The sequence below is a fragment of the Natator depressus genome, chromosome 2, assembly GCF_965152275.1.
Source record: "Natator depressus isolate rNatDep1 chromosome 2, rNatDep2.hap1, whole genome shotgun sequence".
Taxonomy (NCBI): Eukaryota; Metazoa; Chordata; order Testudines; family Cheloniidae; genus Natator; species Natator depressus.
The window spans coordinates 189,772,895-189,797,527 of NC_134235.1; the positions used below are offsets into that span (position 1 = coordinate 189,772,895).

At 44.2% G+C, this 24,633-nt stretch overlaps 1 protein-coding gene across 2 annotated transcripts in view; it reads left to right on the forward strand.

Annotated features, from left to right (window-relative positions):
- Positions 1-420: 420 nt before the first annotated feature.
- Positions 421-24,633, forward strand: part of DYNC1LI1 (dynein cytoplasmic 1 light intermediate chain 1) — a 54,879-nt gene continuing 30,666 nt past the window's right edge. Inside the window, exons 1-4 of one of the 2 annotated variants that reach the window (XM_074945612.1) lie at positions 421-664; positions 939-1,012; positions 18,383-18,499; positions 23,424-23,654. In XM_074945612.1, the coding sequence (XP_074801713.1) occupies positions 519-664; positions 939-1,012; positions 18,383-18,499; positions 23,424-23,654 (568 nt within the window). In that variant the 5' untranslated portion in view covers positions 421-518. The other variant, XM_074945613.1, reaches the window with a different exon arrangement.

Sequence of the window (24,633 nt, forward strand, 5' to 3'; positions counted from 1 at the left end):
CCTTCGTTGGCCTCTCCCATGGCTATCTTCTTAATAAGGGGGTCTTGGGGGGAGGGAAAGGAATTGCCTCCCCCGCCGCCCACCTCTCTCCCAGGGAGAGCGGGTAACAGCCCCAGGTGTGGTTAGGGTGCTCAGATGTCCCCATTTTGTAGGGATAGCCCTGATATTTGGGGCTTTGTCATACATATGCGCCTGTTAGCTCCAGGCTCATTCCCCAGTTGTCACACTTGCTATCTGGTCACCCCAGGTGTGTGCGGACGCTGGTCGAGCCAGCCACCTGCCTGGGGCCCGCAAAAAATCCTCCCCAACCCTTGGATAATCCCGGGGGCACGTGGGCGCGCTCCGGTGGGGGTCTACGCCGGGCGTGATTGGCCGCCGGGCCGCTCACTGTGCCCCACAGGCGGGTACCGGCCCCGCCCCTTCTGAGCTCCCCACATCCGGGTACCTGTCAGCCAGCCGCGCCGCCGCCCGCTTTCTGTTCTCTCTCATTCAGGCGGACTGGAGGGAGCGCAGGGAAGATGGCGGCGGGGCGAGCCGGTTCCTTCGGTTCCTCTTCGTCCTCGCCGGGGCTCGGCGCGGGGGGCGGCCCGGCCGCCGGCTTCACCGCCAGCAATAACGCGGAGCTGCGGGCGGGGGGCGAGGAGGACGATGGGCAGAACCTCTGGTAACCGCCCACCTCGCCGGGCCGCCGCCGCCCGTTACCGTCTAGCGCCGCCGCTCCGCGAGAGGCTCCGCCCGGGGAGGGGGACGACGACAGAGCCCCCCTCGCGGGGCCCCTGTGAGGCCAAGTAATGCGGGGCGGGCGGGCTGCTCTTGTCAGCGGCAGAAGCGCCCCCGGCCCCATCCCCCTAGTGCGCGCGCGTTTGTGTTTGGGGGGGGGTCTTGCTTGTGCAGACACGGGCGTGGCCCCTGCCTGACCGGGCTCTGTCTCCCCTCAGGTCCTGTATCCTCAGCGAGGTGTCCACGCGCTCCAGGTCTAAGCTGCCTTCGGGGAAAAACGTCCTGCTGCTGGGTAAGTCACCCCGGCTCCCGGGGAGGGGTCTGGTGCCGGGCGGCGCCCCAGCGGTGGGGAGGTGGGGCCGAGTGTGCAGTTTGCCGGGGGCTGGGTTAGCGCCCCGCGGAGCCGCCGCTGTTTGTTGGGCGGGGCAAGTCGTACCCCCGTCTCGTAGCGCCTCCCCCCCGTTGGGAGCGGGGGTTGCCCCCCCTGGGGTGGCGGCTTTGGAGGAGGGTGGCGCTTGCCATCTGTCTTCCCTCTGGGGAGGGCGGGTTCCGCTGGCTCCGTGAGAGGCTCCCTCAGCATCTCCCTCGTTCAGGCCGTCAGCACGGCTGGACGCACAAAATCTGCGTCCAGAGCCCCTGCAGCGTCGGCGGCTGCCGCCGCTCCTTGTTAGCCGGGTGGGCGGGGTCCCGGCTGGGTCTTGGCCACCATGTACGGGGGCTTGTCAGCAGCATTATCGTCTTGATGTTGTGCAGCAGCAATGGCATCTCTTGTACTGGTTTTCTTTGTGCTTTGCTATGTCCACCCAGTGGAAGCATCCAAACCCTGGCTTGCTTGTGGCTCTGCTTGGCACTTACTGTGGCCTGAGGACGATCAGAGTTATTGCAGGGCGGGGGATGAGAACTAGAAGCTGTAAAGGTAAACAACAAGGAGTCTGGTGGCACTTTAAAGAGTGACAGATTTATTTGGGCATAAGCTTTTGTGGGTTTTTTACCAGTTTGGGGTGTGTCATAAATATAAAGGGAAGGGTAAACACCTTTAAATCCCTCCTGGCCAGAGGAAAAACCCTTTCACCTGTAAAGGGTTAAGAAGCTAAGACAACCTTGCTGGCACCTGACCAAAATGACCAATGTAAGATCCTTTCAAAGCTGGGGGGCGGGGGCGGGGGGAGAGAAACAACGGGTTCTCTCTCTTTTTTTACCCACAAAAGCTTTTGCCCAAATAAATCTGTTAGTCTTTAAGCTGCCACCAGACTGCTTGTTGTTTTGTGGATAGAATAACACAGCTACCCCCTGATACTTCTAAAGGTGAATAATATGCAATCATGCAAAATAAAGAAAACTTATTGTGGATGGGAAGGGACAGATTGCACTTCTTGACAGAAAAGCTATTAAACGGAGCCAAGAACTGACAACTTAAGCCTTAGGGGGTGCATTGATGAATTTCTTAACTATCTTCCTTTACAACATACTAATACAAATCAGTTTGCAGAGCGGTATTAGGAAACCATGTCTCAAGATCCTGGAAGCGGCAGCTCTTCTGGTCTCCAGTGAAGCTTTCTGTGTAGAGTTTGTCATGCTTATCTATTGGTTAATGTCCCTTGTGAGAGTGATTGAGATTAGTTTATTCAAAAATAAATCAGTGTCCTTTTTCTGCTTCCCTGTATAAATTTAAGTGGGGGACTTAAGATGGCCAATATGGATGAAAATGCCATGTAAGGATGAGGTGATGTTCTAGTGGAACTGGCGTAGGTCTCATTAATTTTTAAAGTTTTTTTTAATATTGTGAAGTGGGATAGCGAGATTGATAGTCCTTTGAACTGCCTCCTGTTCCTAGCTAGATTGTGTTTTGTTTCACATTTTCATGTAAGGGATGACTGAAGTGGGTAGTTACCAGCATTTGTTTTTATGATAAGCATCTTCTGAAAATTAAGTGGATTGACTTATTCATGCTGGACTGGGGAAATGTGTTTCCAGGTGTGGTCCTGGCTGCCAATATTGTTCCTCCCCCCTACCGCCTTTCCTTTATTTTCTTACTCTTCTAGCCTTAGAGCAGTGGTTCTCAAACTTTATTTTTTTTTTTTTTTGCGGACCACGTGAAAAGTGCTGAGGATCTCGGCGGACCACTTAATGATCTTTCCAAATGTTGTTTGTACCGTTAACTAACTATTATAAAGCGCTTTGGATAAAAGCACTAAATATAAAAAATTACTTAACTTTTTTGTTCTACAAATAAAATCACACAACTCATATTTTAATATCAGTAGTCTTACCTTTCTAATGCAGTGGATGTGCCCTTTCTCCCCTGCTGCGTCAGCCCCCGAGCTAGGGCTGGAAAAGAGGGGGATCTCTCCCCCGCCACAGAGCTGAGACTGGGAAGGAGGGTCGTCTCTCTCTGGCAGCCACAGCCCTGGAGCTGGGGAAAGTTGCCTCTTTGGCCGCCGCAGCCCTGCACATCCCAAATTCCCCTTACCCTCTCTTCTCACCCCACTACCCCCTCCCACCTACCTCCTATTCCTCCCCCACCTTACATGTGCATCTTCTCCAGAGTCCAGGCACCTAATTAGTGGAGCCACAGCTGTGTGGCTCCACTAATTAGGGGGGTGGCCCTTCAGTCTCTTGTGTGAGGCCGCCCAGGCATACACCTTGGAACTATCTGCGAACCACCTGAATGGAGCTTGCGGACCACTTGTGGTCCACAGTTTGAGAACCTCTGCCTTAGAGTATATTGACCATCCTTGAAAGCAGTGGTCTCCAAACTTTTTACGCCCAAGATCACTTTTTGAATTTAAAGGCAACCCAGGATTCCCAACCCCCCCGCTCCCCATCTCTCTCTCACTCACTCACCCTTGCTCACTTTCATCGGGCTGGGGGTAGGGGTTTGGGGTTTGGAAGGGTATGTGGGCTCTGGGCTGGGGCTGAGGGGTTCACAGTGTGGGAGGGGGTTCTGGGCTGAGCCTGGGGCAGGGGGTTGGGGTGCAGAAGGGTACAGGGTGCTGGCTTTGGGACGGGGGTCAGGGCTGGGGCTTGGGATGCGGCCTCCCACTGGGCAGCACTTACCTCTGGCAGCTCCCAGTTGGCGGTGCAGCATGTCTGCCACTAAGGCAGGCTCCCTGCCTACCCCAGCCGCTCCTGGAAGGGGCCAATGAGCCCCTGTGGCCTGGGGGTCAGCCTGTGGCTCTGCGTGCTGCCCCTCTATGTAAGCACTGCCCCCGCAGCTCCCATTGGCCGCAGCTCCCCATTCCCTGCCAACGGGAGCTGCGGGGGCAGTGCTTGCAGGCGGGGGCAGTGCTTGCAGGCAGGAGCAGTGCGCGGAGGGAGACCCCTGCCCCCCCGGGCCATGGGGCGTGTTGGCCATTTCCAGGAGTGGCATGGGGCTAGGGCAGGCAAGGAGCTTGTCTTAGCGGCAGCCCTGCTGTGCTGCCAGAGATTGCGATCGACTGGGAGATCCTCTAGGAAGATATTTTTTGAGGGTCTGGCGATTATTCTTGTTGTTCTTCATCATGTTATCTGTTAGCAGCATGCTGCCTAATGCATATAGCTAGCAAAAGTGGGAATGTGGAAATGGATGCAATAGATCAGAGACTAGGCATACCTGACGCTGATATCTCAGTATCTGCTTCCTGAAAGCATCGAGAGCAGGGGTCTCAAACTCCCAGCCTGCGGGCCATCTGTGGCCTGAGACCCTCCCCAATGTGGCCCACGGTGCTCCAGCAGTTTTTGGGGCTGGGTCTCTTCCTTGGCCCCAGGCACTTCCCCTCCCCGCATGTCCCCCGGGCGACTTACAATGGCCCACATGTCCCACCAACGGCAGCGGAGCTGAGCAGCTTCTGCTTGCTCGCTCCACGTGTCTGCTGGCCCCACCCTGGGGCGGGGCAGGGCTGTGTCTCCGCATGCTGCCCCTGCCCAAGCGCCCCTGTGGCCAATGGGAAGTTGCGGGGGCAGTGCCTGGAGACAGTAACACACGGAGGCCCCCAGCCCGCCCAGCATTGGAGCCCCAGGTAAGCGCCGCACTCCCTGACCCCCTCCCAGAGCCTGCACTTCCTCCCACAGCCTGCACCTCTCCCCCTCCTCCTGAACCCCCATCCCCTGCCCCAGCCCAGAACCTGCACCCAGCACCCCAATTCCATCCCAGAGTCTGCATCCTGTGGGGGGTGGAGTTTGGGGAGGGGCAGAATTTTTGGGGGGGCAGGTTCTGAGTGGCATGAGTCACATTATTGGCCCGCTTGGAGGATTTGAGGACTGTCACTGTCCCTAAAGTAAACTGAGTTTGAGACCCGTGATCTAGAGGAGTGGCTGTTTGGATTGTCATCTCCTCTGCTCTCTTTAGTATTGAAGGTAATAAGTGTGGTGAGGTTTGCCAGTATCTCCTCTGGGGTTTCTTGCTGATAGTGGCAGGAAAATTTATATTAGCCTTATGATAAAAAGGAAGTCTTTTGTCCCTTCTAGTGTAATTTTTATATACACATTGAACTAACTTCTGGAATGAAGGAAGGGGCAACCAGTACTTTTAGCAAGTTGTCATACAGATGACCTGCAGCATCCTGAATATCATGTAGACGTCTGAGTTCAGATATTCCAACTAATATCCTTAAGTAAATTATGAAGTGGATTCAGTCAGTAGCATACGAAATTGTTCCAGTATGCACAAGGCAACTGATAGGCTCCCTAACTTGTAAGAGAACAAACCAGCTGCTTCCTGTCTGCCCACCTATTTCTCTACATTCTCATTAAGTCTGTCCAGCATATTGCCACTAAAATTCTCACCACCTGCTTTAACTACGTCAAATTCTTTAAAACCATTCAATGAGTTCTAGTGCCTTCCATACTACGCTAAAAGACATTCCTAACTTCAAGGGCTAAACACCTTTGTTCATGTTTAAACTGAATCTAGTTTCACCTTCTCCATGTATTCAGCTCTGCTTGATGTTCAGAGTTTTGAGTGAGCAGTCTTAAGAATCTTTTTTTTTTTTTTTTTAAAGCCTTGTTGCCTCCACATTTTCTTTGAACCCCAAACATCCCACTTCGTATGGCTAAACTATTTGAGTCTTTGAGAGTGAGACCCTGTTCCTGAGGAGTGGCTGCCAGGAGGTCTGGAGAGGGGACGGGACGGGAGGGGAGGAGCGGGATCTCAAGCCTAGCTTCCACAGTCTCCAGCTAAGAATTTTACGTAACTATAGCTAACGTCTCTACTTACACTCTTCTGTTTTTGTAATGGGTATGGCCACTGCTGTATCTTCTCTTCCTTCTTCTTCAGCAAATAGTGTTTCCTCTGATGGCATAATTTCTGGATGACCTAGTGAGTATCATTGAGCTTCAGAAGTCTAGTTTAAATTTGCAAAACTGTCATGAGACTGTACCAGTCCAATCTACAAAATCTACTTGCCTGACCTTACTATGATAATGAAAAACTAATGTGTTGTCCATCAAAATTTTCCTAGTCCAATGGATGAATAAAACTCTGCAGGTGTGTTCTGATCACCTTTATCCATAGGTTGTTTTGAGCTGGTACTTGATAGCACACTGTTCTGGCACTACTGATCATTGATCTCACTCTTTGTACTATCTTGATTTAATTGATTTCTGTAGAATTTCAAGCTTCACTCTTAAAATAAATAAAAACTTACTCCCCCCTCAACAAAACCAAACCAAACCCCAAACATACATAATCCTTCCCTTTCCACATAGAAAGAGAACCTTCTGAATGTGAACCATGTTGAAGTCTGCAGATTGAAATAGTAATTCTGAGGTGTCTCATTCATCTCAGTGAGGCATTAACCCTGAACCCTAATGTTAGAGGAGAAATATAATAAGACTTACAAGACCTAGAGTCATAGCCTATATTCAGTACTAGGTTTGAAAATTCCCCACCAGTGACAAAATAAAAACTTTCCCTGATTAGTGCAAGAATTCCAAATCAGTGAGTTTCCACAGAAATAAGGTTTTTGTTTTTACCTTTGTGGCTACAAAATGTATTTTCAGAATATGAATTGAGTACTACTAACAGACTGCTCCAGTTCTTCTTCTGCTAATAACTTTCCAAGCAGCAGATTTAAATTTTCTTGGAGCCATTTCAGTGTTGTTGTTCAGAACTGTGTGAACAGTTATAAAATTACATAAATATTTGTCACCTTTCTTCTGCTTGACTGGTAGTGGGTATTGGAGCTATTTCTGGAGGCAGACTCAAAAGTGAGGGATGATGAAGGTATGGGGTCGGAGGTGGGGACAGCGGTGGATATCCCACACAAATTAAGTAGGGCAGGAGAGTCCTTTCCTTCCAGTAGGGAATTTGAGGTGGAAGTTGGATATTCAAATGTGTCACATATAAGAGGCTGATACAAAAGAGAGCCCCAGAACAGGGTCTAGGGATATCCTCATCAGGGCAGATCCCAAAGGGGAACATATCCTGCTTGCAGATTGAACACAAACCAGATTGAGGTGGTCTGGCTGAATATTCAGTTTGTCCATCATTGACTATCTTAGTGCATTGTTCGAACACTCAGTTACCAATTTTACATTTGCAAGCAATATACAGAGTATTGGAATGGCCATTTCACAAGGTTTCATTGGTCATCTTTGTTTCAGTGGCAGAGAAACTTTTGGCTATTTAATCTGTAAGGACAATGGGCCAGATTCTCTCAAGTGGTTGGCTGCAGTGTAAACACCTCATGATGTGAATGTACCAACCTTGAAGGGCAGGGTCTAGGGATTGTTTCCTAATAAAAATTCCAACATCCTCTGATGGACCCCTTCCCCCCATCTTTTCATATTGGCCTCCAGTTATTGGATGCCCTCTCTTCAACCCTAAATAATGTTACTGCTGTTGATTGATTTCACAGAAACATCCAGGTATTCTGGAGTTGTGGGTAGAGCTTAATTGCAGTAATAATGTTTTTTTCCCAAAATGACCTGCTTGCTTAGTATCATATTTATAGTACTTTAAAAATAGAAACAGTTAGATCTTTTAGCCCTTCTCTCCAGAGCATTATTTTTAATAACTTCAAAAAACTTCTAAAAAGAACTCAAATAATACATTAAGGAAAGATACATTCAATACAGTGAACTTAAATTATTTGAAAAAATGTTGCTTACTTTGCCTTACAAGACAGTAAAGTTGTTTAACTTATTTGTTAAATTATATTTAGGTTCAGTGTAACTTATATATTCAGAACTTAGATGATATGGTGATGAGTTTTTATAGAAGTGCGCAAGATTAATCAAAATTATGGATTTTATTCTTTGTCTTATAAGTAGTTGATAAACATGAAGTTTGGCTTATTAGCTTTGTGCTTTGTGAAAGGCCTTTTTCAGTGGCATGTGTAGTTTATCTGAAATCCATTGTATCGCTGACTATAGGTTGTAGAAATTTAAATAGTGGTTTTATTGTTTCACCAGTGCAGGGCTATCTGGGTAAAGTGTTATATTTTAATTATCCTTGAAAATAGTTGTAGTTCACGTAACCTGAGGCTCAAGAAGATGGAGACTTGTGCTACCATTAGTATAATTCTTATTATGCTGTTCCAGTATCCCTTTAGTTTCAGGCATGCCCACAGCATTTGGAGTAAATATAATTTCTGGATTTTACATATTTGACCCCTTAGGCTCAGGCTTGATTGTTATGCTCTATCAGCTTGGTAAAGGGAAGTTGAGTCTCTTCTGTTCCAAAGCTCCCTTGAGGGTAATCTGCCAGGAGGGAGAAAGAGTCTGCGCCTATTCTTGCTGCTGTTGGAAGCATACAGAGTCCTAAAAGGCTTTTTAAAAAAATCTGCTTGTTTCTTGTCAGGAATATTAAGTGTAGTCTTTCCTAGTTTTGTTGCTGGACTTTGGCTTTAGAAATATGTATTGTGGACTCTCTGAGAACAACACCAAGTTTAACAGTCTGAATGAAAATAATTTCCTTTTTCATTTTCACTTGTGACATGTCGTCATTTTAAATTTTGAAAAATCATCATAATCCTGTCTGTTCTCAAGTCAACCCAGGTGTCTAAAAAAGACAAGCTAAACAAGACCTGAATTTTTTTATGTGGGAAAAAAAAACCAAACAAACCAGAAAATTACATAAACAAAACATCTTTCAGGCCTTCTACATCATAAAGGAGCAAAAAGACCTGTCTGTTTTTTTTTTTTAAATGAGACTTAAGAAAGATTGTTTCTGCCATGTAGAGCATTGTCAACAACAAAATGTGAGAGATGCTTGCTTTGGGGAAGGGAGGAGAGTTTTTCCTTTTTCCTAGTATCAGCAACCTATAGTCTCTCTTCTGGAGAAGCCTGGCAGCCCAATGAAATGTACAAGACTCCAGTTTTGCTTGCTGCTGCAGTCCATAACAAGGACTGAGGTCAGTGAGATTTCAGAAAAAAATCAAGGTAAGGGATCATTAAAAGTGAAGATGTACACACTAGGCAGGGCAGGGAATAGCAGACACTAGATAAAATAAGGAGATTGTGCCTCAACGAGGAGGGATGAGGGTCAACTCCTAACTAGTGGTCATGTCTTAACCAGAGGCTGCAAAAATATGTGGTTGGGGCAGTAGGATCCAGGGCAAAACTTCAGTGGGAAACTTGGCATGCCTGGCTACTCCCAGCAGTCAGATGGATATTGTTCTGAGCTTTGCACTAGGATGCTGCCCTTCCTATATGGAATAGAAATAAAAACTAAGTAGTGATCAGGGCCATTTATTCTGCTTGTAGCTTTGTTTACTCTTTTGAAGTAGAGGTGTTTTTAGCTGCTCTACAACTTAGAGTTTGATATGAAGCTTTCAAGCCATGGATGCAGTTCTTGTTGGTGGAAGCTGTTTTGAACTAAAAGCTTCAGCAGCATACCTGGCAGTATGCATGAGGGAGATTTCCTTTTGTGGGAGAGGGGCACAACCCATTTTGAACTGTACTGAGTGCAGGAAATGCCTCGCTCTCTGTTCTCCAAGTGATTGACCATTCTTTAAGATTTACAGATGAGAAACAATGTATGAAAGCTAAGTATTTTTACTGTTAAAGAGGCAGTGCTTGGCCTTAGCTAACTATGACTTTTGAAGATGAAACCATTACCTTAGTACCAGAATTGACTGTGGGAGTCAGTGCTGAGCACACAGGTGAGCTGGCCAGCCTGTCACAGTTAGGAGACAGGCTATAGTACGTTGTATAAGGTGGGGCTTCCCATGGTGCGCTCTACCAAATATAATTGAACATGTTGCTGTAGTCTAGTCTAGATGTTACACAGACATGGATCACAGTAAATTGAAGGAGTGAAACGTAATCTACTTCCTAAACAAAGATAGAAAAATGCATTTTGGACTGCTGCTTCTGTTTGTGTCTAGGTGTAGGCATGAGTGAAATAAGACCAAAAGTATAAACCACTTTCACAGTCCAGAAGGCAGATGTTCTTAATAGAGGTGCAGTCATAGTTTCCAGTAATTAATCAAAATGCTTCACCTTACTTGCATCACCAGGATTAAGTTGAGCTAGCTACTTTTCATATAAGCTCATATTTCTTTCAGACAGGTGTCACCCACCTGTTCAAAGTCCCCTCTCTATGTAAGGGGAATGCACGATTTCCCTCCTTTTTTTAACAGACTTCCAGGATAGCAAAGATGTTCTAAAATCAGTCTCATGAATAGGTCTTGTTCCTCCAACCTCCCAGTTATCATTTTAGTCCCATCAGCTATTTTTACTGATGCTTTCATATGGTCAGACTGTCTAATTAGGAACAGTAATTCAGCAAAAAATAAAAACTACAAGAGGATACTTGCTTCTGATTCTGCCTTTTGTGGTTTGGTTCTTCAGGCTGCTGTTAATCTTTAAGTCTGTTCAACTGCACTTTCCCTCTCATCTAGGGTTTTTACTGCTTGTTAAATCACAGAGAGATACTTTAAACTGCCAGAGGTGCTATCTGTATGAATAAGACCATTTCTTACCTGTGAACTTAGATAGGGAACAAGAGATTTGAGTTCTGTTTCTGACTTACAGATGTGTGTGACATCTCTGTTCCTATTTCTCCATCTATAAAATGAGGGTTCCTGTCAGGATCTTTGATACTTAGTACATCTGTGTAAAGCACTGACGACTTCTATTGAGCCTTCAATCCCAGGATCTCAAAGTATCACAGTCCAGAGGACCTCTTCCTATGCTAAAGTTAGATACCGCTTCTTTTTATTATCAAAGTATGGTCATATATTTGTGAAATTCTTAAGCAGTTTCCATTTGAAGTTGTGTTCTATTTCATTTTTTGTCTTGGGGCCCAAAATACCAGCACAGTGCCCTCTGTATGAGTGTGTCATTATAACTCTGCCCTCTTGGACTGTTTTGAAATCTTTTTAGGAAAGAGCACAAGTGAGAGAGCTGGGTTTTTTTATACAGAACTTGAATCAAATGCATCACTGTTTACTTTTATAACTCCTACAGATAGCTGCATGCTGTGCATCAGTTCTGACATTATAGTCAAAAAAGGCTGCTGTGGGCAATTAGAAAGTTTTCGGCAGCTGATAATTAACCCTTTCTCCCCTTCCACAAAGAGCAGGCAGCTTATGTTCCACACTCACCACTCCTGGATCCTACTGAGCACCAACATTCATTTTTGTGCTCCAACTGATTGATTAGTATGCCACGGAATTCTTTATAACCATATGTAGGGTCTGCTACCTAATGGAATGTGGGAAAACAGCTTGTCATGTTTAGAGATTTTCTGAGAGAAGGAGGATAATCATTAGACAGGTCATCGTGCCCAATCATCTAATCTTGTTTAAGATTGCAGTTGGTCTCTCCTGCCTCCCCCTTCTTCCCCAAAACAAAACCCCTTGCTTTCTTGATGTGAAAGTGCTGACACAGGATCCACTTCTACTTCCTTGGTTTGCTCTGATACCTGTTTAAAGCAGGGTGGTATAGGTTGATCAGAGGCAATTTTATAGGAGCTCTGTCATGCTAGGAGAGATACTTACATATGTTGCAACCCTACCTTGCTGTAATTGTGAACTTCATATTGATTCTCTTTATTCTGAATTTTCTCCTGTCTGAGGTTCATCTGACTTAGTGAGATATATAATTTTTTGTTGGGCATTCTAAATCAAACACTGAAAAGAGATTATTTTAAATGATGTATTGACAGAGGGTGTCTTCAAAAGGCTATAATAGCTACCTGGTCACAATCTAATAAGGGTGGGTTGATTGGGTATTTATATTACACCTCTGCCCCGATATAACACGGTCCTCGGGAGCCAAAAAATCTTACTGCGCTAGGTGAAACCGCATTATATCAGACTTGCTTTGGCCTAGAGTATTTCTGTTAATAGTCACTTCCCGCCCCCGACTGACCCCCTCAGAACCCCCGACCCATCTAACCCCCTGCTTCCTGTCCCCTGACTGCCCCAACCCTATCCACACCCCCGCCCCCTGACAGGCCCCCCGGGACTCCCACGTCCTAGTCAACACCCCTGACCGCCCCACCCCCAGAACCTCCAAACCATCCAACCCCCCCTGCTTCCTGTCCCCTGACCACACCCCGAGACCCTCTGCCCCTTATCCAGCCACTCGGCCCCGGTTGGGCACCCTTAACACGCTGCTCAGAGCAGCGTGTCGGAGCCAGACACGCTGACGTGCTGATCTGCCGGAGCGCGCAGCCCCGCACCCGGAGTGCTGCTTTACCACGTTATATCAGGTCGTATTATATCAGGGTAGAGGTGTATTGGTTGCACTGTCAGTGTTCTGGTCACTTACTAGTGCAAGTTTCCTTTAAGCATTTGATATTCACTTGACTTTCCAAGCATATTATATTTACCACTTAATCGCCATCAAAGTACAAAAGGATACAAGTACTCAAATTTAAGTGGTCACACATTTAAAGAATACAGTATAAATATGCATTTTTTGGTTTGTAGGTAGTGTTCCGTTTTCGTTAAGAAGACGAACAAGACACAACTAAACAAGATGAGTTAACTGGGAGTTGACTTCATATGAGGCCCTGTAGCAAATATAATTGTTACACAAGTTATTTCTTGCTAATGATTCACCCTCCAAATAATTCAATATGAAAAATGGGTGGATGTTTACTAAAAGTCTCCATGGATAAGGTGGAAGCATTTTCAAGTGGAAAATGAAAAATATTTTAAAACTCTGATGGAAGACACAATTATTGAATTTTTTGTTGTTGTTTCTGTAAGTCTTTTATGAACAAAATTGCTCCTCCCACTTCCCCTCAAAACTGTTTTCTTGTGCTGTGCCAGTTACCATAGACTTTTCTATATCTACTCTAATTCAAGACAAAATTATTCAAGAGCTCCAGTAAGAATAAAAATAAAACACCAGTTCATGCTATGCCTTGAGTTCAACTGAAGCTTAACATTGTAGAAGTGACTTTAGGGTTTCAGGAATAGGGTGTAGCTTTTGTACAGTGCTTGCTTATCCCCTTTATGGTATAAAATAAAATGTCTGTAGAAAGGACATTCTGAAATCTTGTCTGTGCAAGAGGAAAAATGGCTGAAGCGTAGCAACTTCCATCAAAAGTATCGCTTTACTGGTAGTAGAGGTGTATAAATGCTAGGAGTGTAGACTGCTCAAGTGTTCAGAGAATGTTTTCATGACATAGTAAATATCTGCAACATGTCTAAACTACAGATTATTCTGTTGCTAGTACAGTTGGAGCCTCAGTGGTGAAGAAGAATGTTTAAGTTTTCCTAGTGTGGACAACATCTAATAGCCTTCACTACTAGTATGGCATTAAAGCAAACAAAAATAGCATACAAGAACAGTAGCTGACTGTCCCTAAGTAAAGAGTGCTCTAAAACTAGTAAAACTAAATGAGTTCTTTAAAATAATTATCATGAATCCTCCTGTGCCACCACCTTTTCTGACAGACAAGTGAAGCTACCTTTTCACAGAAGGCAATATGACAGAATGAATCATTCAAAGAAACCTTGGCAAAATTAAAGCAACTTCAGCAGCATATATGCTTGCTTAGCAGCTTGTAATAGAAAGTCTTGCCATTTGTTCATGAGTGACAAATTTATGAAGCCCAGCTGAAAATTTGCAACAAAGAATGTAGCCATGGATACTCCATTCACAAATGGTGAGGGAAGCTTGAACTCTTTCTGTGGCATACAAAAATTTTAATTAGGAGAACTAGCTGGTATACAACAAAATAGAAATCCTCACAGGGAAGAAAACAGACTTTTTGAAGTTGTAAAATCTGACGTAATTGCATTTTTGGATAAATGGCTCTGCTTTTTGCTAAATTTAGAAGCAGTGGAATATCAGCTATATTTTGGTTTTTGCACTAGCAAAACTGAAAGATGCAACTTCACTTTAGTTGTAATTCCCTATTCTTACTTGTCTAAAATTTCTCAGTTTTTCCTTTTGGTCTTAAAGTTTTTCATCCCAAAAGGTTAATTAGATAAGCAGGACTTTTATAAAATGGAAAAATTCTTAAACTTCTTTTGGCACAAAACTAAACCCAAAACCGAAGTTCAAAATTATAAATTTCACATGACTGGACTCACTGGGGAATGTAATTGGGGTAAATTTGAAATCTCTTTGTAACTAAGGCCTTGTCTACACTACGGAGGTAAGTCGACCTAAGTTACGCAACTCCAGTTACGTGAATAACGTAGCTGGAGTCGACGTAGCTTAGGTCGACTTACTGCAGTGTCTACACCGTACTGCGTTGTTGGGAGATGCTCTCCCGTCAATTTACCATACGTTTCTCATTCTGGTGGAGTACTGGAGTCAATAGGAGTGCAATCTGCGGTCGATTTAGCGGGTCTTCACTAGACAAGCTAAATCAATCCCCAGTGCATCGATTGCAGCAGCGTTGATCCCTGTAAGTGTAGACAGGTCCTAAGATAAATGACTAAAATACACTGTCTCACTATTCTGTGGTGTTACAAATGTAGCCATGAAATCCTGTGTAAAAGAACATTTGTCAATCCCTGGTGAATGAGAATTTTTCATTATGAAGTATAATGGCAAAATGACTGCCGTGTTAAAAAAAAAAAAAAAAAAAAAAAATCTTCACATGCAGTCAATGCACAAGAGTTCGTGAGTGTTAACTATATGTGGGAAGCCTGAAGAGTCTGTTACTACATTAAGATAATTTGGGACAAAAAAAATCTGGTCCAGAGTGCTATATTTTGTTTTAAAGGACCCATTTTTCATTTTAACTTATAAACCAGTTAACGTTTGTTTGTAAATTCTCAGAATTCATTTTGTATTCTCAAGTAAGAGCTTGTAATTTTGGGGAGGATGTACACCCAGAAGACAGTGTAAAAAAAAGTGACTAATGCCTGCTTTATGTGCAAAAGTCAGTATGACTTTAACTATGGAACTTCAAGTGGCACTTCCATAATACTGATTCTTATAACTATATCCCCGAGATGGGGAAACTAATTTATTGAGAATAATCACTGGCAGCATTTGAACCAATTGTATTCGTAGGATCATGCTGCAAGGCTCATTGGACCTTCAGGCTTCTTTCGGATGCATAGCTAGTATGAGGGAATGAAGAGAACATCACCTTTTTGGGCATTATTCTAATTGATTATCATTGTAGATGTGCCTAAACTCTTGGGCATAGTGATAGGAAACACTAAAATAATTTTATATTTTGGCTAGAAGTGGGTAGGAAGAAAGGTGTCACAACAGTAACCTGTTTTAAAGCTGTGTTCTAGGTCTTTCAGGGGACCAAGTTCCCCCCGGCTTTATAAAATATTTATAAAAGAAACAAATGTGACGCCATTAGATTCTTACCTGAGTAGTGTTCCATGCTATCATACTGCTGTCCACAATGCTTTGTTTGTTTGAAATAGGGTTCTTTTGTTCTTATGAGTAGACAACAAGTTGGCTATTAAACATAAACCTCATTCTAGCACAGGGGTGGGCGAACTACGGCCCACGGGCCACATCTGGCCCACCAGCCGACTTAATCCGGCTCTCGAGCTCCCGCTGGGGAGTGGGTGTGATGTTCCCCTCTGGTGTTATCTGGACCGGTGATCTACTAGGTCACTCCAACCCTTAACTCTGGGAGCCAGCCTTACCCTGCTCTGCTGTGGTAACCCCCACTCCTGGGCTGTTCACGCACAGCCTCTGGCATGTAAGCTGCTCCTTGGATTGTGCAACCGAATGACGCTAGCCAATATCTCCAGTCCCAGACACAATCCTAGGAACCTCAGTCTTGCAGTGTCCAGTGGGCATAACTGGACACTGCAAACTTTGAGATCGTCAATTTAACAAAGAAATTGATATGTATCAGGTTTGTTATCCTAAGGGGAGTCTCCAACACGCTTCAAACCAAACTCTCAGCTTCAGGTAGAATAAACAGATTTATTAATTACAAAGATAAATTTTAAGTGATTATAAGTCAAAGCATAACAAGTCAGATTTGGTCAAATGAAATGAAAGCAAAACGCATTCTAAGCTCATCTTAATACTTTCAGTGCCCTTACAAACTTAGATGCTTCTCACCATAGGCTGGCTAGTTGTCCTTGAGCCAGGCTCTCCCCTTTGGTCAGTGCTTCAGTTGCTTGGTGTGGTGTCTGTAGATGTAGGTGGAAGAGAGAGAGAGCATGGCAAATGTCTCTCCCTTTTATTATGCCCTTTCTTCCCTCTTGGCTTTGCCCCCCACCCCCTTTCAGAGTCAGGTGAGCATTACCTCATCGCAGTCCAAACTGACCAAAAGAAGGGGGGTGACTCCCTTGAGAGTCTAGCAGATTCTTTTGTTGCTGCCCGGACCAGTGTCCTTTGTTCCTGTGGGGCTGGGCTGGGTTTGTCACATACCTGCCCTGATGAGGTGTGAACTGCCTCTCTGCTCTTGGAGAGATTTTTCCTGGGCTTATTTTAAGCCAGGAGGATACATTTTCAGCCTCATAACTACATACATGAAATTATAACCTATAACATTACTGTAACAGTTACTATAACATCACTATAACAACCATGCTCAGTGCATCAGGAGTCTTCTGAAAACACCCAACATGACAAACTTTGCATTGGATGCCACACAGTTATTTTACAAGGATGAACATGGGGGTGATGGGTGTTCCCCGAGGTACAGAGCGTCACAGCAGAGACTGGGACTTGCCTCGCTCCAGCACTTGAGCTGGGCAGTGGGGTCGGTGGCTGCTCCGTATGTGTGTGCCACAGCTCTGTGCAGCTTCTGGAAGTATCGGGGCATCCCCCCCGTCCGGCTCCTATGTTTAGGGATAGCCAGGGGGCTCCGTGTACTACCCCTACCTCAAGCGCCACCCCTGCAGCTCCCATTGGCTGGGAACTGCGGCCAATGAGAGCTGCAGGTGCAGCACCTGCGGATGCGGCAGCATGGAGGAGGGACATAACGCGCTTCCGGTAGCTTCCTGAGGTAAGCACTGCCCGAAGCCTGCACCCCTGACCACCTCCCATACCCCAGCCCTGATCCCCCTCTAAACCCTTTGGTCACAGCCTGGAGCACCTCCTGCACCCCAAATCCATCATCCCCCAGTCCCACCCCAGAGCTTGCACCTCCAGCCAGAGCCCTCGCCACCCCCCCACTGCGGTCCAACCCCCTGCTCCAGCCCAGAGCCCTTTCCTGCACTCTGAACTCCTCATTTCTGGCCCAGCCCCAAATCCCACACCCCCTCCTGGATCCCAGCCCTGGATCCCAAAAATTTTGTGAGCATTCATGGCCCGCCATACAATTTCCGTACCCAGATGTGGCCCTCGGGCCAAAAAGTTTGCTCACCCCTGTTCTAGCAGGATGTGAAAAGCCAACTATAGCTCCAAAAGCTGTCTTTGCTATTTCAGTGGCATGCATAGGAACACTCCTGAGGTCAGAGAGATGCCTTTTGTGCTCTCCATGAAAAAATGGATTGATTTATGATGTGATTATAATCCTTTCAGAATCTTCTTGTGCACATGCAACAGATTTATTTTTCTCCTCTTCCTTTATTTTCAGACCATTTCAGCTGCACTGTGTGTATACTACCAGACCTTGTGAGCTGCCTGCCTGCTGGCTTGCTCTTTCCCATCAAAGCATCGTTTAGCCTACAGGAGGGTGCTCTCTGGGCTGGGATCCAGAAAATCATAAGCATTATGCTGCAGTCTAGCTTTATGATCACATACGTTGTTTTCTGGGACCACTGATTCATTCAGTACACAAGATAATGAATATGCTTCCTCAATTGCTGAACACTATCTCCATTATTTGCTAGTACTGAATCAGACATACTTACAGAATTAGGTTTTTGCCACCGGGACAGACTTCAGGAAGTTTGTCCTACAATGATAGTCAAATAGGTTTAGCAAGTCCCAACTGAATCCTGTCATCATGCTGTGCATTCTCATGGATTGAATTGAAATCTAGGCTTTTGTGGACTTAAACCATATTGAATGTCAAAATATAACTTAAAAATAGTTAGTGATTGTGCAATACTCTGAAAATGTTGTTTAAGCTAGGAAATAAGAGGAAAGTTAAAAATACTACAGTAGAAAAACGATGGTAAATATATTAATAATATAAATAGACATGATTAGTATTTGTTGAGGCTGATGCATATGTTTGAATAAATCGAACACCCATGTTTTCAGATTGCATGAGCTTCTAGCTGAGTGACTCCCATTGTTACCTGATATTTCACTTTTCCAAAAAAGAAGCTGTAATTAGGTAACATTATTTACTCAGATTTGATCTATATTAACTTTTTGTCTTTTCTAGGAGAAGATGGTGCAGGAAAAACTAGCTTAATAGGCAGACTTCAAGGAATAGAGGAGTACAAGAAAGGAAGAGGAATGGAATACTTGTACTTAAATGTGCATGATGAAGATAGAGATGGTAAGTATCAGTTGTGTATCCTCAGCAGTAAGAAGATTTTAATTCTAAACTGGATGGGATATGGAGTTTTTAATTTCCTAAGTCACTTGCTCAAATTTAGCCCAGGCCTTTAGTAACACTTACCTTCAAGTGGCAGTTTTGTTTATGCAAAATGTGTGTCTAATTTCCAATACACAGGTATCTGCATAAGAGAAACCATCATAATAGGTACCCTCTGTTTAGACTGTCAGGGATAGAATGGTGGTGTGTCTTTAGAATACTTATTATTTGCATTACTATAGCCCCTAGGAGCCCTGATCAAAGACCAGGTCCCCATTAAGCTAGATGCTATACAAAGAGAACAAAAAGATGGTCTTTGCCCCAAAGAGCTTACAATATATGATGAGACAACAGACCAACAGGAAAGTGTGAGGAAACAACAAGGTAGTATTGGTCCGTATGGTAGACAGTAGTCTCAGCACATCAGTAGCCTAGGTGTCAAATATTTTGTAGACCTCATAACATAAGATAGTTCTAAGGAAATATTTGATGTGGGAAGCTGAGGTAGATTTGTGGATGTTTATGGGGAGCCCTTCCCAAGCATGAGGAGCAGCCTGGAGCAAAACAGGAAGGTACTTGTTTGGAATTTTCAAACAAGTGGGCGATGTAGGCTGGCATTATGGGGATAGGAGGCAGGAAGTGACATTTCAGTAGTGAATGAGTGGGGTGGGGATAGGATGTGAAGAGCCAAGAAAGTGAACACAGGTAGCTTATGTTTAATGAATTAGTAGGGAGAGCCAGTGGAGGGATGAAAAGAAGTGACGTGTTCAAAACGATGGGCTAGGAAAATTATTTTTGGACCAGCAGTCTGCATAGATGAGTGGAGAAAGATTGCATTTGTCAGTTTCAGAGAGAAGGATATTGCAGTAATTGAGGTGTGAGATGAGAGCCTGGATAGATAGAAAAGGCCATATCCACAAGATGTCATGCAGAAAGAAATTGAAAAATGTAGGGGTAGCCTGGAAATGAGGCTAGAGTGAGGTCCGAGTCAAAGATTACAGCCAGGTTACAGTCCTGAGTGACAGGCTGGTGATGTCTACAGTGATTGAGAAAAGAGGGCGGGGGGGAGGAGGAGAATGAATAATAGTCTGTTTTAGCCATATAGAGTTTGAGCTCATAGCTAGACATCCCTGAGGAGCTGTAAGAAAGGCTGAGATTTTAGTTTGGACAGAAGGAGACAGGTTTGGAGTAGAGAGGTAGATCTGAGAGTCATCAGCATAGAGAGAATAGTTAAATTTGTGATTGTGGATGCGATTACCCAGGGATAAGGTGTAGAGGAAGAAGAGATGGGGACCCAAGGTCAGAGCCTTGTGGAATATCCCTAGAAATTTGGAGGAGGGTTGAAGAGGGTCCTCAAAGGACATACTGAAGGAGTGATTAGAGTGGTGGGAAGAGAACCAGAAGAGGACAAGATTTCAGAAATGGCATGGTTGGTAGCATCAAGGGTGGATTAGGGGTCAAGGAGGATAAGAGTGGAGTCCGGGTTCTGAGCTTTGAGGAAGAGGTTTTTGTAGATTTTCGTGAGGACTGTTTCAATGCAAGAAGCAGGATTGGTGTGGGTCTAGGATGGAATTGGAGGAGAGAAACTACTGACAGCAATTTTAGACAGTGTATTCAATGAATTTAGAGATGAAATGAAAATATGGCAGTAATTGGAGAGACAAATGGGGTCAATGGTGGCTTTTTTAAGATGGAAGAGACTTACACATGCTTGCTTTGTGAGGGGAAAGAGCCAGAGAAGAGCAAGAGGTTAAGGTCGGGATGCGAGTTGTTGTGAACGGGTGGGATGGGGTTACTGCGGGAAGTGGATGGTTTAGAGATGAGCAGACAAAATACTTCTGAGTATGTGATGGAAGAGGAGCATTGTGGGAGGGGAAGGTCACACATTTTGTTAACTTTCCCCTCGAAGAAATTGGTGAGATCCTGTGCAGAGAGAGAATTGGAGGGGAGAGAGGTTTTGAGGAATAAGTCAAAGGTGGCAGAAAGGCAGCTGGGATTGTGGGCATGGGATTCATCTAAGTTAAAGTAGAGCTGTTTTAGCTAGAAAGATAGCACGAAGGAAGAGAAATTCATAATGGATAAAGTCAGACTGGTCATGGGACTTCCTCCAGAGATGCTCTGCATAGCAAGAGCAGGAGCAGAGGAAGCAAATGTTGGGGGTGATCCAGAGGGGTTGGCAGGGCAGACCTTGCAATAGGAGAGGGGCGCAAAAGTTAAGGGTGGGAAGCATGGAGAAAATAAACAACCATATTAACGGAAAAAAGGGAAGGGGGCACTGGGAGCAGATGGAAAAGTCATTAACACTGATGGAATGGAGGTCATGGGTAGTGACAGATTGAGGGAGTGATGTGGCTGATGGACAGTGCTGAAAAAGGGTAGGAGATTAGATCAGAGAGGGGGGAATTTGGTAACAGATAATAGAAAGCAGTCCTTGGTGAAGACAGTCCAGTGAAATGTCATTTTGATGAGTTTCAGAGTAATTATTTGAGCATAAGCTAATAATAATAATATCAATATCAATAATAATCAAATAATAGTACTTGTGGCACCTTAGAGACGAACCAATTTATTTGAGCATAAGCTTTCGTGAGCTACAGCTCACTTCATCGGATGCATCGAAAGCTTATGCTCAAATAAATTGGTTCGTCTCTAAGGTGCCACAAGTACTCCTTTTTCTTTTTGCGAATAGAGACTAACACGGCTGTTACTCTGAAACCTGTCATTATGCAAGGCACTGCATTTAGCCGTATGGAGTGGAAATCTATCAACCCTTTCCACAGTATGCATCCGATGAAGTGAGCTGTAGCTCACGAAAGCTTATGCTCAAATAAATTGGTTAGTCTCTAAGGTGCCACAAATACTCCTTTTCATTTTGATGAGTGGGAGCATTGAACCAGGGCTGCAGTTTGAATGAAGAGTTGAGATCAAGGAAATGTGCAGTTAAAGGGTTGGATTGGGTCATCAACATGGAAGCTGAAGTCATGGAAGATGAGTGTGGAAGATGGTGAGGAGAGGAGATAGAGATCCAAGAGTCAAAATCAGTGGGAGAGGCTGATGGGTTGACTGTAGATCAGGGGTGTTCAACCTTTTTTTTTTTTTTTTTCCCCTCTGAGGCCCCTCTTGACATGCTATAAAAACTCCAGGGCCCAGTGGGGGTAGGGGGGCCTCGAGGCAGGGCGCTGGGCATAGCTGTAGTCTGACTTCTATTTGGGGGCGGGCCACACAATCATTTTACAAGGATGAACATGGGGGGTGCTGGGTGTTCCCCCGAGGTACAGAGCATCAGTCAGAGATTACTGTGATCCTTCTAGATATCTCAAGAGAAAAGATGGAGGAGGATGGGTGTGAGATTAAGAGTGGTGGTATGAGAGGGGTGGTGGAGAATGGTTACGTAAGGTGGAGTGGGTGGAAGTGAAGAGAGGGCCAGGATTTGCGTAAATGTCACCAGAGGGGACAAGGTTGCGGATGTGGGACTTCGGTTTTTGCTGGTGGGAGGAGTGGGAAGCTCAAGGTAGAGAGGAGAAAAGTAGGCAGAAGTGGTGGGGAACTGTAAAGGGATAAGGGGAACCACAAAGGTGGGATTGAGCCAGTGGGGATGAGAGGAGGAAGATGGATGAGGCACACTGGATAAGTGATGTGAAGTTTGTACTTCTGACTATGCTGTATTTACCGGTTATGTGAATAAACAATGCTCCGTATCCAGTGTTGTCAAACCAACACTCCTGATGAGCAATAAAAACAAGATTTTTAAGGAAAACTGCCCTCAATTTACTGAACCTGATAACTGTAAATGTTCCAACACTTTTAAATGACTCACCGGAGGAAAAATGTAATTAAAAATTAATGTTTATATTAAACTTAAGAACATAAGTATTTTTGGGAGGGGATATTTTGTATTTCTTGTAGGGGACTAGCTGTAAAGTATTCCTGTCCATTTTTCTTTCCCCCTGCAAAAAATCGGGTTTCTATTTCCTGTAATTCCACCTTTTGCAAAGCCTGGTACTGTTTCTGCCCTTTTGGGCACATCATGCCATGGCACACACTCTCCTTAGTACTTACGGGTATCATAGAGAAGGCTATGTCAACACTACAGCCGGAATTGACTTTCTGAGATCGATCCGCTGGTAGTCGATTTTAGCGGGTCTAGTGAAGACCCGCCAGATCAACAGCAGATCGCTCTACAGTTGACCCCGGTACTGTACCCCCGACGAGAAGAGTGAGGTAAGAACCGTCGACCCCCCCAGTGGTAATTCGACCTAAGGTGCGTCGACTCCAGCTACACTATTCACATGGCTGGAGTTGCATAGCGTAGGTTGACTTACCGCGGTAGCGTAGACATAGCTGAATAGAGAGAAGCAGTCACATTACAGGGAGCCATGTTGGATTGTGGCCGCTCAAAGCAGGGTTGTAAAAGTGATCCTTCAGCCCTGATCTAGCTCAACTCTTAAGGGAAAGCTGATAGTTTTGAGCACTGAAGGCCTAAATATTCTCTTACTGTAATACTTGCTTTACACTAATACTCTGAAGACTAACATTTTAAAGTACTTGCAGATGTAAAATGTTACAGAATTTGCCAAGTATTATGTTGAGGTAATGTGCTTTCACTTTCAGGAACTTGCTCTGGGGAAGTTAGTGTCACTTTAAGGGTCTCTTTTTTAAAGAAACCAATTTGTTGGCTGATAAATTGCAGACATAGAGTATGCAAAGATGGTGCATGTTCCTTGGGTTTTACGTACAGTCTCATGGAGACAAGGAGCTAAGAAATCTGATATTAATAAAAATGTCAACACAATTCTAATATACTAACTCTGATCCAATAGACTACATTTTAAAAGGATAACTTACGGATTTTAGTTTGTCTTGTATTTTCTACTTTTTATTACAGATCAAACAAGATGTAATGTGTGGATTTTGGATGGTGACGTGTATCATAAAGGTCTCCTTAAATTTGCAATGGAGGCTAACTCTCTAAAGGACACTCTGGTTATGCTGGTCGTAGACATGTCTAGGCCTTGGACTGCATTGGATTCCTTACAAAAGTGGGCAAGTGTTGTAAGAGAGCATATTGACAAATTAAAAATTCCTCCTGAAGAAATAAAAGAAATGGAACAAAAGTGTGAGTATTTAAAAAAATAGAAACTGTTGAAATTAAATATACTTAATGCTTTTTTGAGCTATTTAACTTATGATGTAGACAGTTACTTTGCTGAGTTTCCAAAGAATAAAAACAATCTTGAGTTAGGTTATCTAAATTGTTCTATTAAAGTACCTTCAATGCACGAGTAGTATTTCTCTGTTTAGAAAAACTTTGAATTAGCATAAAAGTTGTAACTTCTAAAAGCCTTGATCTTCAAAGTTTTTTCTTGTAGTTCTGTTCAGACTGCAGAGCTAGGTGGATATCGGGCATTGGGGTTAAAAGGCAGCACATAGGCACTGTTTCCGCCTTCATCGCTTAGGTAATATTAATTGTATTTGCTCAAAGACCTTGTCTACACTAGAGAATTTTGAACCAATGATGTCTCTGTTCAGGCTTTCATGATGTAGTAAAAATGCCTGAGCCCTGTCTACATTAACTTTTGCACCATTGATAGCACTAGTGCTGGTGAGCATCAGCTGCTAAGTCAGTTAGATGTTGCAACACCAGGTGGAGCAATGCCTAAAAACATTTAAAAATCTGGGCCTAAGTGATACACTCACAGTGGTACAGGAAGTCTGTGGCAGAGCAGAGATTTGAACCCAAATCTCCCAGTCCTAGGCTAGGGCCCTAACAGCTAGATCATCCTTATAAGGTAAGGGTGCCATAAAATACTAGTTAAAAAATAATTCCTAAAGTTCATGTGCTCAGTGGTTATTTTAGCACTCATAGTCTTAAAAATATTGAACTAATTTTCTTAGGTTATTTTTTCTTCCTCATTGTCTTTGTTTTATAGTCCTCAAACGTAGACAACTGAAGCTGGAAATGTGAGTTACAAAGGTAAAACATATGAGGAAAGCATTTACCCTACTTTCCTATTCAGATGGATGAACTAGTTGTACTTATGTTCTCTTTTAAAAAAAATAAATAATCTTTAAATTGAATAAGACCATGGAAAATT